This window comes from Elephantulus edwardii, unplaced genomic scaffold (genome assembly GCF_000299155.1).
Source record: "Elephantulus edwardii isolate Elephantulus edwardi_28Jun2011 unplaced genomic scaffold, EleEdw1.0 scaffold00233, whole genome shotgun sequence".
NCBI lineage: Eukaryota > Metazoa > Chordata > Mammalia > Macroscelidea > Macroscelididae > Elephantulus > Elephantulus edwardii.
The window spans coordinates 4,490,068-4,507,356 of record NW_006399983.1 but is presented as its reverse complement, the minus strand read 5'-3'; the positions used below and the strand labels follow the sequence as shown (position 1 = coordinate 4,507,356).

The 17,289-nt window shown below is 41.1% G+C and overlaps 1 protein-coding gene across 1 annotated transcript in view; it reads left to right on the top strand.

The window, feature by feature from the left end:
* LOC102847406 (zinc finger protein 18-like) overlaps positions 1-16,165 on the top strand; it is a 22,101-nt gene extending 5,936 nt beyond the window's left edge. Inside the window, exons 4-6 of the mRNA XM_006898583.1 lie at positions 6,704-6,788; positions 7,376-7,483; positions 15,372-16,165. Coding sequence (XP_006898645.1) covers positions 6,704-6,788; positions 7,376-7,483; positions 15,372-16,165 — 987 coding nt within the window. The remainder of the gene's footprint in view (positions 1-6,703; positions 6,789-7,375; positions 7,484-15,371) is intronic.
* Positions 16,166-17,289: the final 1,124 nt, after the last annotated feature.

Sequence of the window (17,289 nt, the reverse complement as noted above, 5' to 3'; positions counted from 1 at the left end):
TTCTTCATGTGCTTGTTGGCCATCTGAATGTCTTCTTCGGTGAAGTGTCTGTTCATATCCTGTGCCCATTTTTCTATTGGATTATTTACCTTTATCTTATTGTGGTGTTCAAGTATTTTATAAATTCCGGATATAAGTCCCTTATCTGAAGCACTGTATTCTTGATCCCTACCTATTTAGTCTGTATGCTGAGAAAATCATTGAAGAAGCTGGACTCTCTGAAGAAGAATGTATGATAATTTGAGAAAACTTATCAACAACCTGCACTATACAGATGATAATACCTTTCTTGTAGAAAATGAAGACAACTTGAAACTCTGCAGAAATCAAAGACTACAGCCTTCAGTATGGGTTACATCTCAACCTTAGGAAAATGGAAATCCTCACCTCTGGACCTCTAGGGAACATCATGATCTGTAGAGAAAATTTTTAAGTTGTCAGTGATTTATTTTTACTTGGACCCACAGTCACCACCAAGAGCAACCAAGAAACCAAAGACATGTTGCATTGGGAAAATCTGTTGTCAACAACAGCTTCTCAAAAAAGCTAACAAGCAAGGATGTCTGTGTAAAGACTAAGCTATTTTCATTTGCTTCATATGCAGCTGAAAGTTAGACAATGGACTGTTAACATAGAATAGAGAGATCCATGCTGCAGAAGGTCAAGGACAGTAGTCTTCAATATAAATTAAAGCTCAACATCAAGAAGACAAAGTTTCTCACCACTGGGCCAATTGGCAGCACCATGATGGATGGAGAAGAGATTGAGGTTAACAGCAGCTTACTCAGCTCTACAATCAACACTTTTGGTATCAACACTCAGAAAATCAAAAGATGAATACCTTTAGTTAAGTCTGCTGTCAAGGACCTTTCCAGAGTACTGAGAAGCAAAAATGTCCATTGAGAGACTTAAGGTGTGGTCTTTGTAATTACTTGCTGTGCATTGGAGAGCTGGATGATGACCAAGGATGCTAGAAGAATTGGTGCCTTTTAGTTGTGGTGCTGGAGAAGTGTCTTAAACATACCATGGGCTGCCAAGAAAAGTAGATCTGTCTTGGAGAGGATGAAACCAGGTTTCTCCTTGAGGGCTAGGATTTTGAAACTCCTTCTCACATACTTTGAGCATATGGCCAAGAGGGACCAATCTTTGGAGAAGAATATCATGCTTGGAAGAGTGGAGGGACAGCACAGGAGAAGAAGACCCCAGATGAGATGGACTGATACAGTAACTAGGGCGGTGGGGGTCAGTGAGACTGGCTCAGGACAGGGTCAGAGCTATTGTACATAGGGTCACTATGAGTCACTGGTGACTTGATGGCACATAACATCAACAGCATCGTGAAGGAAGTATAACCAGAGTGTTCCTCAGAGGTGAGGATGTTGAACCTTCAACTTACTTACTTGGTGCATATTTCAGGAAGATCCAGTCCTTGGAGAAAGATGTCATTCTTTGAGAGAGAGAGAAAGATCCGAAAGAAAGGAAAATTCTCAAGGATTTGGATTGACACAGTGATTAAATACCACAACCACAGTGGAATTGAGCATGATGGCTCTGGTGAGGGTGGTGCAGAATCAGTTCAAGTTCAGATCTATTATTCATAGGGTTGCTATCAGGTGTATTTGACTCAGGGCAGCTAACAACAACAACAACGTAATGACTTTGGCTACTAATTCTGGTCTTAGTTTTGATTGATTGATTAATCTTCTTATGAGATGTGTTTTCCCTTTTTTTTTTTAGTATCTATTACTCTTTCATTAAATTTTGGACAATTGTGAATTTTACCTTGCTTTGATACTAGATATTTTCATATTCCTATCAGTATTCCAAGGAGCTCTGATGGCATTATGCATGATGCACCGAGCTGCTAATCAAAAAATTGGTTGGTCGAGCCCACCTGCTACTCCTCGGGAGAAACTTGGGCAGTCTGTCCCCATAAAGATTTGCAGGTTCAGAAACCCAGGCAAGGGTCGCTATAAGTTGGACTCAACTCCTGGGCAGTAGATATTCTAGGGCTTTGCCCTGGATGCTGACTTTCTTGGACATAGTTGGTTCTCCTATACCAGAGTATCCTTTACTAGGACTAATTTTCTCAATTACTAAGCTAGTGCCCATCCAAGTATTCTACCTATTGAATGGCCTGTGATGTACAGAGTTTTCCTCTCTGACAGGTGCTTCTAGGACTCTTTCCAGCCCGCAGTGAGCTCTGGGGATTGCTCCCTCTCCTCCCTCTGGGTCGTTCTATCCCAGCTCCAGTCGTTGACTCACATACTGGCTCTGCTCAGTCCTCGTCTAGGAACTGCAGCACCCATCCTCTCTGTGCTCCTTGTGACCCTCTCCCCTCCCTGGTCCCCTGCCCTGCTGGCTCTACTGTCTGGCTGCCTCAGGCTGCGGAGTCCTGCTCACTCCCGGGGGCTGCCGGGCTCCATTTGGATTCCCTCTCCCTGAGCTGCTGCCTGGATACTTCTTCCCAGCCAGCCAGCCAGCTAGGGTGGTCGTAGGAATCATTGCACTTGCTTCCGCACTTTTCTGGGATAACTCTTTTGTGTTGCAATGTCTGAAAATGATTGTTTGATATCTTACCCCCCTTTTAAAAAATTTATTTAATACTGGTTTACATAAAAGTTCATAAAATTCTTATACATTGTTTTTCACACCAGACCTTTCCCTTTTCCTTTACCAGTCCCTCCTTCCACCTATCAGTTGATGGGTCTTTTTGCCTTTTAATGGTTTTTTCAGGTAGGAAAGTAAATGCTGTTGTTTTGTCAAGTCTGGAAACAGAAGTCTCTAGGACAAGTATATGTTGATTAGTTCATAGTTATGAAAAGTTTCCTCTGCTACAGGTAAAGGTTTACAGGAATTATTGTCCTAGTTCCAAAAATCCACTTGATACACTGTCCTCAAATAGAGGAGGTATCAGATAGTAAACTGGTAAAACGGATAACACACTTGATCTTAGCCTTGATCTTGAACAAGAGAAGAAACAAGTTTGTCCTGGAGAGGGTGAAAGCAAGCGCTGTGACACTGTGTCTCACATACTTTGGGCATGTTATCAGTCCTTGAAGAAGGACATCATGCTTGGAAAGATAGAAGGTCAGCATAAGAGGGGGATGGATGAGATGGATGGACCCCAGATGAGATGGATTGACACTGTGACTGTGACAGTGGGGTCAGGTATGTCAGAGACCATGAAGTTGGCTCAGGATAAGGCAAAGTTCAGATCCATTGGACATAGGGTCACTATGAGTCTTAGTTGACTCGACAGAACATTAAAAAAGAAGACACACACTCTTTCTCTGTCTCACTGTATATATGAATGAAATACAATGTGTATGAATATGCATACCAGTGTTGTTGTTGTTGTTATGTGCCATCGAGTTGTTTGTGACTCATAGCGACCCTATGTACAAGAGCCCTAAACACCGTTCTATCCTGTGCCAACCTCGCTGTCTCAAACACATCCACTCCACTCACAGAATCGATCCATCTCATCGAGGGTCTTCCTCTCCTGCGCTGTCCCTCCACTCTCCATGATGTCCCTCTCCAAGGACCAGTCCCTCCTTGCAACATGCCCAAAGTATGTCAGACGAAGCTTCAGAATCCTTGACTCTAGGGAACATTCTGGTTTCACCCTCTCCAAGACAAACCTGTTTGTTCTCCTAGCAGTTCATGGTATAGTCAACACTCTTCTCCAGTACCACAACTCAAAGGCATCAATTCTGTGCATACCAATAAAAAGAAAAAAAAAACCTTAAAGAAAAATGCATCATTGTCACCTGTCTGCAGTGGCTCTACTTGGTGATTTGTATATGGCAGTACCTCTTAAACCCACAAGATGGTGATATTTCCATACAAAAGAGAGCCAGCTGCCCATTCAATTGTCTTTTTCTTTCCAGAGCAGATTTAAGTTTTCTTCTTCTTATGAAGATAAGAAAAAGACAAGATGCCTGCAGCTGGTATTTCTTCCCATTTGTGGAGTCTTACTCCACCTTGCCCAAGTTGTGGAAGAACTTCCAGTCAGCCTATGGTTGGAGGTACACTGTGCAGAAGCTTCTGATGTGACTTCCGGTTTTCAAATGTCCTATTGTAGCCTCTTGTGGTTTATGGGGCTCTGTCATATTTTGCCATGTCAGCTCCCATTCTTGGTGGGAATGTTCTGGTCCCCATGGAAAAGGCCCTGCTAGGTAGCTACTCAGGGCACACTTGAGTAGACCTAGGAAGGGCCCTGAGTATTGCAAAGGGTGTAATAGACTTAACACCCCATAGTATGTGTATCATAATAGTAATAATAGTATGTAGTACTGACGTGCTTTATTTCATCTAGATGTCATCAGACGAGCACTAAACAGACCCACTTAAGGTCTTGGGACCTGAAGAAGTATTACAGTGTTCTTGTCTCATAGATCCCATATGTTATTTGGAGCATATCCTAATCAAGTAGTTGTGTGTGTGTGTGCATGTATATACTTCTATATGTAGATTTAGAATAAGCTGTGATGAACTCTGTGAATGAAAAGAACAATTTTGTATAGAACAGGTGACACTTGTATTATTTCTATTAAAATGGAATTAGTTACTTTAGTTCTGGATTTGCATTATATGAGGGCCAAGGCTCAGAAAAGTTAAATAATATTCTGAAGGTCACAGGGCTAGAAGATGACATAGTGAGAACTTTGGGGCATCATATATCTGACTCTAAAGAATGTACTGCTAGAAAGTTGAGTTTCCAAAGATCTGGCTTATTGGTGAAGAGACTGACATTTAAATTCAACTTTCCCAATTATTTGTTCAGCATACAGATTGAATACATATGGAGAAAGAGTTTAGCACTGACACATATTTTTCCTGATTTTAAACCATGCAGCATTCCCTTTTTCTGTTGGAACAACTGTTCTTCATCTGTATGTAGGTTTTGCTTGAGAATAAGTAAATGTTCTGAGATTTATATTATTCTCAGTGTTATCCATAATTTATCATGATCAACACACTCAAATGCCTTTGCATAGTCAAGAAAATGTAAGTAAATATCTGTCTGCTGTTCTCTGCTTTCAGCCAAGAGTCATCTGATATCAGCTGTGATATTCTTTATGCTGTGACCTCTTCTGAATCCAGCTTGAATTTTTGGCAATTCCCTGTAAAAAACTGTTTCAAGTTCTACTTACTCATTTTTAAACTGTTTCTACCTCTAATCTATCTGTTATTATAATGCTCCAGTCTCAGTACCAGTTACTGTCTTAGTTACGTTGTGTTGCTATGAATGAAATACCACATAAGGATCTTTATGCTTGTTTATTTTTATTAAACAATGAGATTGGCTCAGGATAGAGCAAGGTTTAGAGCTATTGTACATAAGGTTGTTATGAGTTGCAGGCAACTTGATGGCATACAGCAACAACAATAATTATGTTATTACATTTATTTATATTATGCTTTAACTAACTGAAATTTTTTTCTCTTGCCATTGAAGAGGCTAGAAATGCAAATTCAAGTGCCAGCTCCAAGCAAAGGTATTTTCACTCTGTCAGTTTTGAAAGTTGGTTCCTGTTTCCTTCAGTTCCTGCAGGCCCAGCATTCCTTGGACATCTCCATGTTCTCTGTTGAGGAGTTTCCCGGGGCAGGGGCCAAGGTTCACAGGCTGCACTACCGGCCACCTCTTAGAAAACCCCCCTTCATCAGGTTAAAGCTGTGACCTCATTAAGGATGTTGTACCTTAACTGATTGATGACATCTCAGATAACATATTGGAAAATGACTATGTGATTAGTAACTGCTTCTGTCTCTGTCTCCTCAGCACCATCACAACCAAACCAAACATAGTATCTAGAGAAGAGAGAAAAACAAAAGACAAAAGAAAAACAAAAGCCAAACAGTGTCAGACTGGTTCTGACTCAAGAGGACTCTGTCAGGTAAATTGTCAGAAGTCCATACAATTTACAGGAGAGGAGTTCTCATCTTTGTCTTGTGGGTCAGATGCTGGATTCAAGGCAACAGACTTTCAGTTCTAAATATGACACTCAGCCACCAGAGGACCTTAGTAATATCATCGAGGTTATAGGTGAGGAGGGCTTACCGCTCTATTACGTTATACTGAATCATGGCCTCACCAAATTGAGACCGGTTTCTGGTGCATAAGCCTGCTGATGACACTAAATGGATGTTTGACCCTCCACTCAGAATTATTTGGAGATTACAGAGATGAGTGGCTCTGTCTCTGAAGCCACTAGTGCTTGTTTTGGTTAGAGTTTAACCTTAGGCCACTTCATTGTTGACTCTTCGTTCCTTTTTGCTGATTTGCACATGCCTTTCAACAAATTCCATTTTCATAGATTTTCTCCTTTAAATGTTCAGATTTCAGCTAGATACAGCAGCTCCAACACTCTTCAGAGGGTTTACAAAGGCTGAAAAACATACCTTCTGGTAGATTCACTATTCAACTGGAAGAATTTACCCTTAGAGGAAGGCAACAGAAACAAACACATAGAAGTGAAACATTTTCTACTCAGGACAAGAAGTACTGCAGTAGGGACTGTAGTTTTATTTTTGGCCTCTTCTTCCATTAATCTCTCTCCCAGGGATTCTCAGATCTTCAGATTCCTTTAGCTCATTCCTTTAGCACATTCATTCCTTCTGACTTTTCCTATAGTCAGGATCAAGCACTTTCCTTTGGAGCCATGTCATGATGCTGTATTTTATTTTATGTTTTCAGGAGCAGTGGAGGCACCTGGATTCAACTCAGAAGGAGCACTACTGGGACCTCATGCTGCAGACCTATGGGAAAATGGTTTCAGGAGGTGAGGGTGGTTTACCCACAGGGAAGGCTAAGAATTCTTAGGTGATGTCCTTGTTCTTTTAGAAGTATATAAAGAACTTGAGTTCTGGGAGCTCTATTGGGTATACTGCATACAATAACTCTTTTATCTCCATGTCAGGCCTAAGAAGTAGAGATGTTGACTCATATTGAACATGATGAAAGTGTCACATCGAGTTACTAACTCTGTATCACATGCCTCCTAAGTGCTGGGTCAGGATGGAACTCAGTGTAGCCAGCTTGGAGTTCACATTCTTTTCCATTAGACCACACTGCCTCTCCCAAAGGAGGATGGGCTTCAGTCATAACTCTAGAGCCAGCCTGCGTGGTAGTCTGCAAATCCATCTACTGTTGCAGACTGCTTTTCCTCCTTTTCAGAATATTTCCTGGCATATTGTAAGGACTAGGCTGACATGCCACATGTCCTTCTAATATGAATGTCCTGTCATGAGGTCCAGGGCTTTCATGGTTCTCTTCAAGTTGGTTAAGAGGATCCTTTGAAAGACACAACAGGCACTCCTAGTCCTTCCTGCTCACACAGGCTCACAAGCTGATCTCTCTCTGTGCCAGGCACTTCCAGTCCCAAACCTGACCCAGCGAATTCAGCACAGTATGGAGAAGAGCTGGCTGGGCTCCCCCTTCATGCCACTGAGAAGATGCCAGCATCCATCTGCAGAGGTGAATCAGCTTCCGTTGTTCCTGAGACATTTCTGGCCTTCCTTTGTTGGGTGGGTGTGGTGGTGGACATGGTAAGTCTTTGGTTTCTAGTACTTAGTTACAGCTAGGCTTGGATGGTTAAGTTTAGTTGGAATATTGAAGTTGGATCTCCTGCACTTGCTTATAGGACTGTTGACACATGTATTTAACAGTAGAAGAGTGACCACACATTGATCTGCTCTCCATACTTCTCTGAAAAACAGTTGTAATAGCTTTTCTTCAGTAAGAATTATAATTAGTACAGTTTGAGACTGATACAAATATGAGTTGTTGTTAGTTGCTATTGAGTTCAACTCATAGTGACCCTGTGAACAAAAGATAAGAACTCAGTCCTGTTCTGTGCCATCCTCACACTTCTGACACAGAAGAGCCTCTTGCAGCAGTCACCGTGTCAGTCCACCTGGTTGAGGGTCATCTTCTCCTTTACCGGCCCTCCACCCTTCTCAACATCATGTCCCTCGCCAAGGAATAGTACCTCCTAGCAACATGTCCAAAGTATGTGAGGCAAAGCCTTATCATTCTTACCTCCAATGAGCATGCTGGCTGCACCCTCTCCAAGACTCATCTGTTCGTTCTCTTGGCTGTCCATGGGATGTTCAATGCTCTTCTCCAACACCACAGCTCAAAGGCATCAGTTCTTTTTCTGTCAACCTTATTCATTGTCCAGGTTCCGGATGCATAGCTAATAATAGGAAAGAGCATGGCCTGAATCAGACGTACCTTAGTCCTCAAACTGACATCAATACTCCTTAATAATTTGGAAAGGTCCCTAACTGCAGATTTTCCCATACCAGAAGAATGTCTGTTTGTACTTTATTGACTATGAAGGACTGTGGATGATGACAAGTTGTGGCTGACATTGAGAAAAATGGGAATCCCGAGCACTTGATTGTGCTCTTGCGGAACCTGAACCTGCATCAGGGGGCTGTTTCTAACAGAGAAGGGGAACACTTCATGGTTTGGAACGGAGAATGGAGTATGTCAGGGTTGTATTCTATCTCCATACCTGTTTAATCTATATGCTGAGAAAATTATCTGAGAAGCTGGACTCTTTGAAGAGGAGTGTGGCATCAGGATTGGAGGGAGACTCATACATAACCTGAGTTATGCAGATGACAGAGACTTACTTGCTGAAAGTGAGGAGGACTTGAAGCGCTTGTTACAGAAGATCAAGGAATGCAGCCTTTAGTATGTTTCAGTATCAAGAAAACAAAGATTCTTACCACTGGATCAATAGGCAATGTCAGGATGATGAAGAGGGGATTGAAACTGTCAATAGCTTCATCTTGCTTGGATCCACAATTTACTCTTGGTATGAGCAGTCAGGAAATAAGGAGATGCAAATATGAGTAGGATTCCATTTCTTTATTGGTATGACTATTCAAACTTTTTTTTTAAAGTTTAGACCTCTTTTATTTTAAGAAATATTGCTTCTAGACTTGCCTGAAGCCAGAATTGTTCCATAAAAAGTATCACAGAATATTATACAAGATTAAAAAACATAATATGCTTCCTAGTAACTTGAAACCTTTTTATAAAGAACATCATTCATGACCATAAATAGATTTATTCTGCCATTCAGCTGATGACACATATAACTGATAAACAGTTAATTTCAACATATATACAGTCTATGATAAAGACTTTCTTAAAGTTATCAAAGATTCACCTGTAACAAATTAAATTGTCTTAAAAAGAGTTGACGTTTAACACTTGAAGAAAACATAATCACCTATGCATTTGAATGAAATTATTGTTAAGCAAAAAAAAGGAAAATTATTTTTCTTAGAAAGTTGAATAAGGTAATTTTAACGCTCTCAATGAGGTAATAATCCTTTAATCCTTTCACCAATATTTAAAAATATAGTACAAAATAACAATATTTCAAGAATGTAGATTTTCAGAACTTACTTTGAATTATGTCTCAAAGCCTTTTCTTATTCTACTTGTAATGAACAATAAACGACTCATGTCTTTCATAATTAAACAACTAAACTGACAGAAGGAATGCTTTATGCAATTCTTAACATTCATTATCAATAACAAACACTTCACATAAATCATTCACTTTAATACTGGACAAGAAACCTGGGCTTGGTCTGTCATGAAATATCAATCATCTTTCCCCTTCTGTGCTCTTTCTAAAACATTATAGGTCAAAAGAACCCAACTGTCAAACATATGCATTCCTGCAAACCAATAGGAGGCTGTTTGAGCTCTAACCAGGTACCTCAGGATAAAGACCCACTGATCTACTTCAGAAATATCATCACTTGAAAATTCTAGGCAGCACAATGCTATCCTGATGCTTTCAGAGACTTTCTGAGTTGGAATTAACTCTGTGACAACTGGTATGGGTTGTGTAGACATTTACCACACATACGTATACATAGGGAGCTGTGGTGGCTTGGAGGTAAGGAGCTGCACTACCAATTTAAAGGCACGTGGCTGAATCTACCAGCTGCTCGATGGGAGAGAGATGGGCAGACTCCTTCCATGTAATTCACTGCCTCTGAAAACCCACGGGAGTGTTAGCTGTGAGTTGGTTCAGACTTGAAGAATACAAACAACAAATGTATACATATATACATACACACTTTACACATACAAGAAATCTTAGAACCATGAAAAAAACAAGAGAACTGAGAATAGAAATTGTGTGACAAGATGTTCTTTCTGCCCACTGTGAGTTAATGAACTATTCTTCTTTGCTAAAATATTACACAGTGACCCAGTATGAACTGAGATATGATTTTCATTTTAAGCAGCGTATTTATCATCATACTATTTCACAACAATTCTTTTGTGGCAGTTTTTTCCAAATGGGCTGTGAATTCACTCTACTAGGTTGTAGCACATCTTTTTTAAAAAAAGGAAATAGAAGATAGAAAATACGAGAATGTCTCAAATATAGTCTGGGTCAGTTGTTCATTGCTGTTGAATAAGCACCACCTCACTGCTAATCTCTCAGAGGGTTTTCAGAGGCTATAAGTCATGCTGAGGATAATGCCCATCTTTCTCCCATGGAGCAGTTTGCCACCGTCAACTACTTGCCTTTGAGTTGGCAGCACAAATTTGGGCCCAATGGGCCACCAGAGTTTCCTATGGTTCAGCAGCAAGTAGCGTTCTGTTTAAAATCTATGTGTGGGTACAGGCACATAGACCAATGGAACAGAATTGAGAACTCAGAAATAGACGCAGCTAACTATAGTCAACTGATATTTGACAAGGAAATAAAACCCATCAAATGAGGAAATGACAAGTTCTTCAACAAATGATGCTGGTAAAACTGGACTGCTAACTGTAGAAAGCTGAAACAGGATCCACATCTCATACCATATACAACAATCAACTCAAGGTGGATCAGAGACCTAAGAGCAAAGCCCAAGACCATAAAGTTCATCAGAGACAAACTGGGATCAAGCTTAGACAGCCTAGACTATGGTGTAAAGAATCTGCCAAATACAACCTGAAATGCACAATCTGGAGAGGATTAAATTGATGAGTGGGACCTTCTAAAAATTAAATCTCTGTGTGCATCAAAAACATTTTCCAACAGAGTGAAATGAAATTCTACTATCTGGGAAAAAACATTTGGCAACACTATCTCAGACAAGGGTCTCATATCAGAAGCTGACAGAATCTTACAGGGCCTCCACAAGAAAAAGACTGATAACCCAATTACAAAATGGGCAAAAGACATGGAAAGAATTTTCATAGAGAAAGATAATTCAGATGGCAAAAAAACACATGAAGAAATGCTCAAAATCACCGGCAATAAGAGAGATGCAAATCAACCACAATGAGGTAACATCTCATTTTAATAGCAGTGGCAAAGTTAACAGTACAGCAAGTAATAAATGTTGGAGAGTATGTGGAGAGATAGCAGTTCTTATATACTGTTGGTGGGATTGTAAAATGTACAACCCTTCTGGAAGTCAGTTTGGCGCTTCCTCAAAAAGCTGAACCCAGAAGTTCCCTACAATCCATCTATTCCACTGCTTGGAATATACCCTGAGAGAATGAGAATAGAGGTACAAATGGAGACTTGTACACCAATGTTCATAGTGTCGTTATTCACCGTCAAAAGAACATGGAAACAGCCCAGATGTCCAATCACAAACAAATTGATTGATAAGTTATGATACATTCATAGGATAGAATACGACTCAGCACACAGGAGCAATGATTTTGTAAATTACTACCTTACTTGGGAGGGACTGGAGAGCATTATGCTAAGTGAACTAACTCAATCCCATAAAGACAAATATTGTGTAATACCATTATTGTAGACTTGAATATGAGGATCCAAGGTGGGGGAGAGGGGAAGCAGAGGAGAGAGGATGGGCAGGGAGGAGGGAGTTTTAATCACAGGGTTGCACAGTTGGATGGGTTGGGGAGGGGTCATAAAAGAAATGGGAAAGATCTGGTGTGAAAAACAATGGAAAAAAAATATGGCTGTGTGTGAGTACTGTATTTCAATATAAATGTATGGTTTTTATTCTTATAAAAGAGATATATAACATAGCATTTGCTAGCTTAATGTTTTTCCATGTGCACCATTTCATGACATCATTACATTAATCTTGTTGAGCAGCTATCACTCATACCTGCTGCTACATAGCCCATCACCAGAGAGAGCAACTCAGTGATTCCTAACATAATTGTCTCTCTGTGTTTTCCTCATGCTCCTGGTATTCACTAATAAATTTTGGTCCCTATACACTTGCCTGTCCTAGATACTTCATGTGTGTGATCGTGTAGTATTTGTCCTTTTGTGATTGACACATTTCACTCAGTAATGTTTTCAAGGTCCATCCATTTGGTGTAATGTATCTGGACTACATTGTTCTTAATAACTGAGCTGTATCCCATTGTATTGAACATTAGGTTCATCCATTTATCCTTTTATTGATATTTTAGTGGTTGTTCTGCACTTTGGCTCTTATGAACATTGCTGCAGTGAATAGTTGTGGATGTATGTGTTACTATGTTAACAGTCAGACAAGTGTGGAAATACAGCATTAGAGATCATTGCTTGAGACTTACACTGTTGTATATAGGAGGTTATGTCTTCATAAATACCTGCTAATGTCACTCCATTAGCTCTTTACTGAGACTATGGAGAATCTAAAAGGCATGGTAGAAGTTCATAGAGTGGTTTAGGATAATGAATTTGACTTCACATACAGGTTAGATTTGAATGGAAATGCATAAAGGAAAATACCCTTGTGGGCGTTCGGTATAGGAATCCAGGTCCCAGGAAGAGAAGTAGCAGAAAACAGCATGAATAAGGACTTTTTGAAAGAAGCAGTAATTACCAATAATTTTGAAAGCAGTTGTATTTGAAAGTAATAATAATTAGTAAATGACTACAGTCCTCAATATGGATTGAAGCTCCACATCAAGAGGACAAAGATTCTCACCACTGGGCCAATTGGCAGCACCATGATAGATAGTTAAGAGATTGAGATTGTTAACAATTTCAGCTTAATCAACACTCTTGGTGTCAGCAGCCAAGACAAATTACACTGGAAAAATCTTTTGCCAGGGACCTCTCTGGAGTGCTAAAGAACAGCAGTGTCAGTCTACAAACCAAGAAGTGCCTCATCCAGGCCATGGTCTTTGTAATTACTTGCTGTGCATCAGAGAGCTTGACAGTGACTTTATTTTTAAGTTGTGGTGCTGGAGAAGAGCACTGAACAGACCATGGACTGCCAAGAGAACAAACAAAGCTGTCTTGGAGAGGGTAAAACCATGCTGCTCCTTGGAGGCAAGGATTTTGAAGCTCCATCTCAAATACTTTGGGCATGTTACTAGGAGGGACCAGTCCTTCGAGAAAGGCTTCATGCTTAGAAGGGTGGAGAGATGTCCGCACAGGAGAGGGAGACAGGATAAGATGGGTTGACACAGTCACTGGGGTGATAGGGGTTGGTGTATTGGAGGCAGTGAGACTGGCTCAGGATAGGGCAGAGTTCAGAGCTATTGTGCAGGGTCACTGTGAGTCACAGTTGACTCTATGACACATAACAACAACCACAACCACCAGTCTACCAGGCTGCACTGGTAGCCTAGTGGTAAGAATCTGTGCTGCAATCCTGAAGGCATGCAATTTGAATCTGCCAGTAGCTTTGTAGGAGAAGAAGGTTATTCTCCCAAGCAATGGCGCACACACCACCAGCCAGGTCTGGACTGGTACGCGGAGCAGCAGCCACCAGAGAGAACCCGTGTGCTATTTGACTGACCTTAGTGAAGAAGAGTTTGTTGTTAGAGCAAGCCAGCAGCAGAGAGACCCTCAGGGGCTATTGTGTTGTTGTTTGCCATTGAGTCAGAACCAACCCATAGTGGACCCTCCAGTGGGTTTTCAGAGGTAGGAAACCTCATGAGAGGAGACTGTCCATCTCTCTTCCTTGGAGCAGCTGGTGGATCCAATTTTGTGCCTTTGGGATTACAACACAGCTACTGACTGCGAGGCCAGCAGAAGTCCATTGAGAATGTAGGAATTACAATTTAAAACTATGAAAAACCACTTTTGACCTAACTAAGTGGCCAATAGAGAGCTCATGATGTATATAGCCTGAATCCAGCCACTGATAACCAAAAGGCTGAGAGCTTTTCTGGGGTTTGAATCCACTAGACATTGAGAGAGAAAGATGAGCAGTCTCCACCGGGGTGATTTACAGCCTTGGTAACCAGATGGAGAGTCAGCTAGGAGTCAGAACCAGCTTGATGGCAAAGAGATTTTTAAAAAAATGGCAACATAAAAAAAAAATCCCACTTAGAACTTCAGTATGAAATACTTATGCCAGAAAATGCCATAGTTATTCTGGAAATTGTTTTGATAGTCTGTATTAAAAACCTTGGTCCTTGGATAGAAGGAAACAAAGTACTCACTCAGCTGCTCTGAATGGTTGGAAGTTTGAGTCCTGGCTACAGTTTCTCTGAAGAAATACCTAGATAATATCTTTGTGAAAAACTCAGCCACTGAAAACCCTGTGGAGCCCAGCTTATTCTGACAAACATAGCACAGCATGCATTGTAGTAAAGTGCACAGCAGTTGGTAACTGGTATCCAGAGCTTTACCATGCATGTGCAGATGTGTAAAGGAGACACAGTCCTTCCACTGGGAGGAAACTCTTAAGATATTCATCACAAACCAGACAAAAGAGTACAAAGAAAAACTGAGTACAGCATTATTAATAAAAGGAAAAACTCAGAAAAGAACTTAGTGTTCTACAGAATTCATAAAGAAGTTATGTGTAGTGTATTTTTCTGATAGATCGTTATTATTAAATCCCTAAAAATTATAAAGACATTTTTAATGAAGGAGAATGTGTATGTGCACTTTAAAAAGAAGTTGTTTAGATAGGATTAAAAAGATGAGAAGATACTTGGAGTTTTTAATCACTGGGGTGTGTGATTGAGGTTAATTTTTATTTTCTTCTGTATATTTTTATACCTCTTCAAAAATTATTTAGTGATGTGTCTCTTTTACATATAATCAGGTAAGATTGATCAGTTGTTTAAGAAAAACAGTATGCCTCTAAAATCCTCTTTTTCTCTGAGCTTTAGAAGGTCTGTGCTGTCTATGTATAGAGGGTTTACCTGTGACCCTGTTTTGCTGTTCAGAACTTTTCCTCAGTTCCAGAGTTGAAGAATGTATCCTGTGGTGCAGAGCAAGTGAGTGTAGTGCCAGGTCTTCAGTATAGGTGATGTCTTCCCCCCAGCTCATTACTGCACTCTTGGTAAAAAGAATCCATGTTTTATGATGCTCCTCTACTCGGCATGTGAATGAGAAAACAAAGTGTAAAATTTATTGAAGTATTTCACATCTTATTTCATGTTTTAGGAGACAGACCGGAGGGCGACAAAGAAAACCTAAACCTAAACTTGGAAAATTATAAGGACCAGGAGCCTCCAGATGCCCCTTGTCATGTCTCAGGAGACGCCCCTCCTCAGGGTTCTTTGAGTGGCTTTTTTGGTGAGAATGAACAAAGATGCTTTGGAGAAGGAGATGATCTCCCTAAGGTACTGGGACACCTTCAAGGTGAGGAGAGAGGACAGGAATGTTCTCCTCAAGGAATGGGTTCTAGGAAACAGCTGGACCAGCATTTGCTTGAGTCTCATCCAAGAGACCTGTCTGTGCAATGGCTGGAGCAGAAGCAGGAGGCCCCCCACAAGGACCAGCTGAGGCCTCCCGCGACTCAGAAGCTCCCCACCTGCAGAGAGTGTGGGAAAACCTTCTATAGGAACTCTCAGCTTGTGTTTCACCAGAGAACTCATACTGGAGAGATGTATTTTCAGTGCCCCACCTGTAAGAAAACCTTTCTGCGGAGTTCAGACTTTGTGAAGCATCAGAGAATCCACACAGGAGAGAAGCCTTGCAAGTGCAGTTACTGTGGAAAAGGCTTCAGTGACTTCTCTGGATTACGCCACCATGAGAAAATCCACACAGGAGAGAAACCCTATAAATGTCACCTCTGTGAAAAGAGTTTCATTCAGAGGTCTGACTTTAATAGACACCAGCGGGTCCATACAGGAGAGAAACCCTATAAATGCTCCCACTGTGGGAAAAGTTTCAGCTGGAGTTCGAGCCTTGATAAACATCAGAAATCCCATCTGGGAAAGAAGTCCTCTCAATAACCAAACTCTTACAGTCCCTTTCTGGCTCTCAGTCTAGTGATAAATAATGAGCGTTTGGAATCACCTGCAGAATTGCATCCATTCTGTCTCTTCTGCCTACTTTCATGGATTGAAGGAGAACCTACAACTGGCTTTGAACTTGGAAGCCAGATTAGGCTCCCAGGTTGGATTTCATACCAGCTTCATGTCTTGCTTCTATCTCAGGGGAAAGAATTCTCTTCCTTCAGCTCATCGCTCTGTTCAGAGACCTCTGTTGAGCCCCTCGGAGTGTGTGTGTGGGAGAATCATTCAGAGATTGAGCTATTTTTGTTGTTGTTTACCATTGAGTCGGATCCAACTGGCATAGGAGGCGACTGCCTCTCCTTCTCCAATTGAGCATCTGGTGGATTTAAACTGTGCACCTTCAGGATTGTAGTGCAGCTTCTTGCCACTAGGCTACCAGAGCTCTCTTGAGATTGAGCTTTGGTAGTGTCATCTGGAAAGAGTGCAGCAGAACAACTGTAATTACTGTTCATGGGAATAACATCAGTTAAGCTCTTTATAACAATGATTCCAGGGCTTATCTTTCTGGTACAGAAGAGCAAGCAGATATAGAGGACTAGGGAACTCTTGTGTGCTCTTTGACATATGGATAAAAGGTGAACTTGAAGTGTCCTTTGTTCAAATAAACTAAGTAGAGTCACTTGTCATTTTGTTTGAGTCGTAAATGTTCACTGTGTGTTGACTTTCACCCTAAGTGCGTTTTCTTACAGAATATCCCAAGGGGAGCTCAACTTCGAGGTGATCCTCTGTAGGCCTGTCAAGTGCAAAGCAAGGCCACGACACCACAGAGCTGACCTATATAGGCCAGGATGTGAGAACCTGGCCAGTGCCACTCAGAGATGTGCCTCAGCTTGCTTTCTTTTCCCAGTTTTAAAGAATGGAAATCTATTTTGTCATGGTTTAGGAGGCTAAGTCCAAATCAAGGGCACTGGCTCTGGGGGAAGAAACTTCTGGGAGAAGATCTCTCAATTACTGTAGACAAGGCATGCATTCCCCGATTCCCTGGCAGTCTCCACAGCACGTAGATCTTCCCGTCCATTTTACAGCTTGTTCTCTCTGTGCCCACTGCTGCTGCCCTTCAA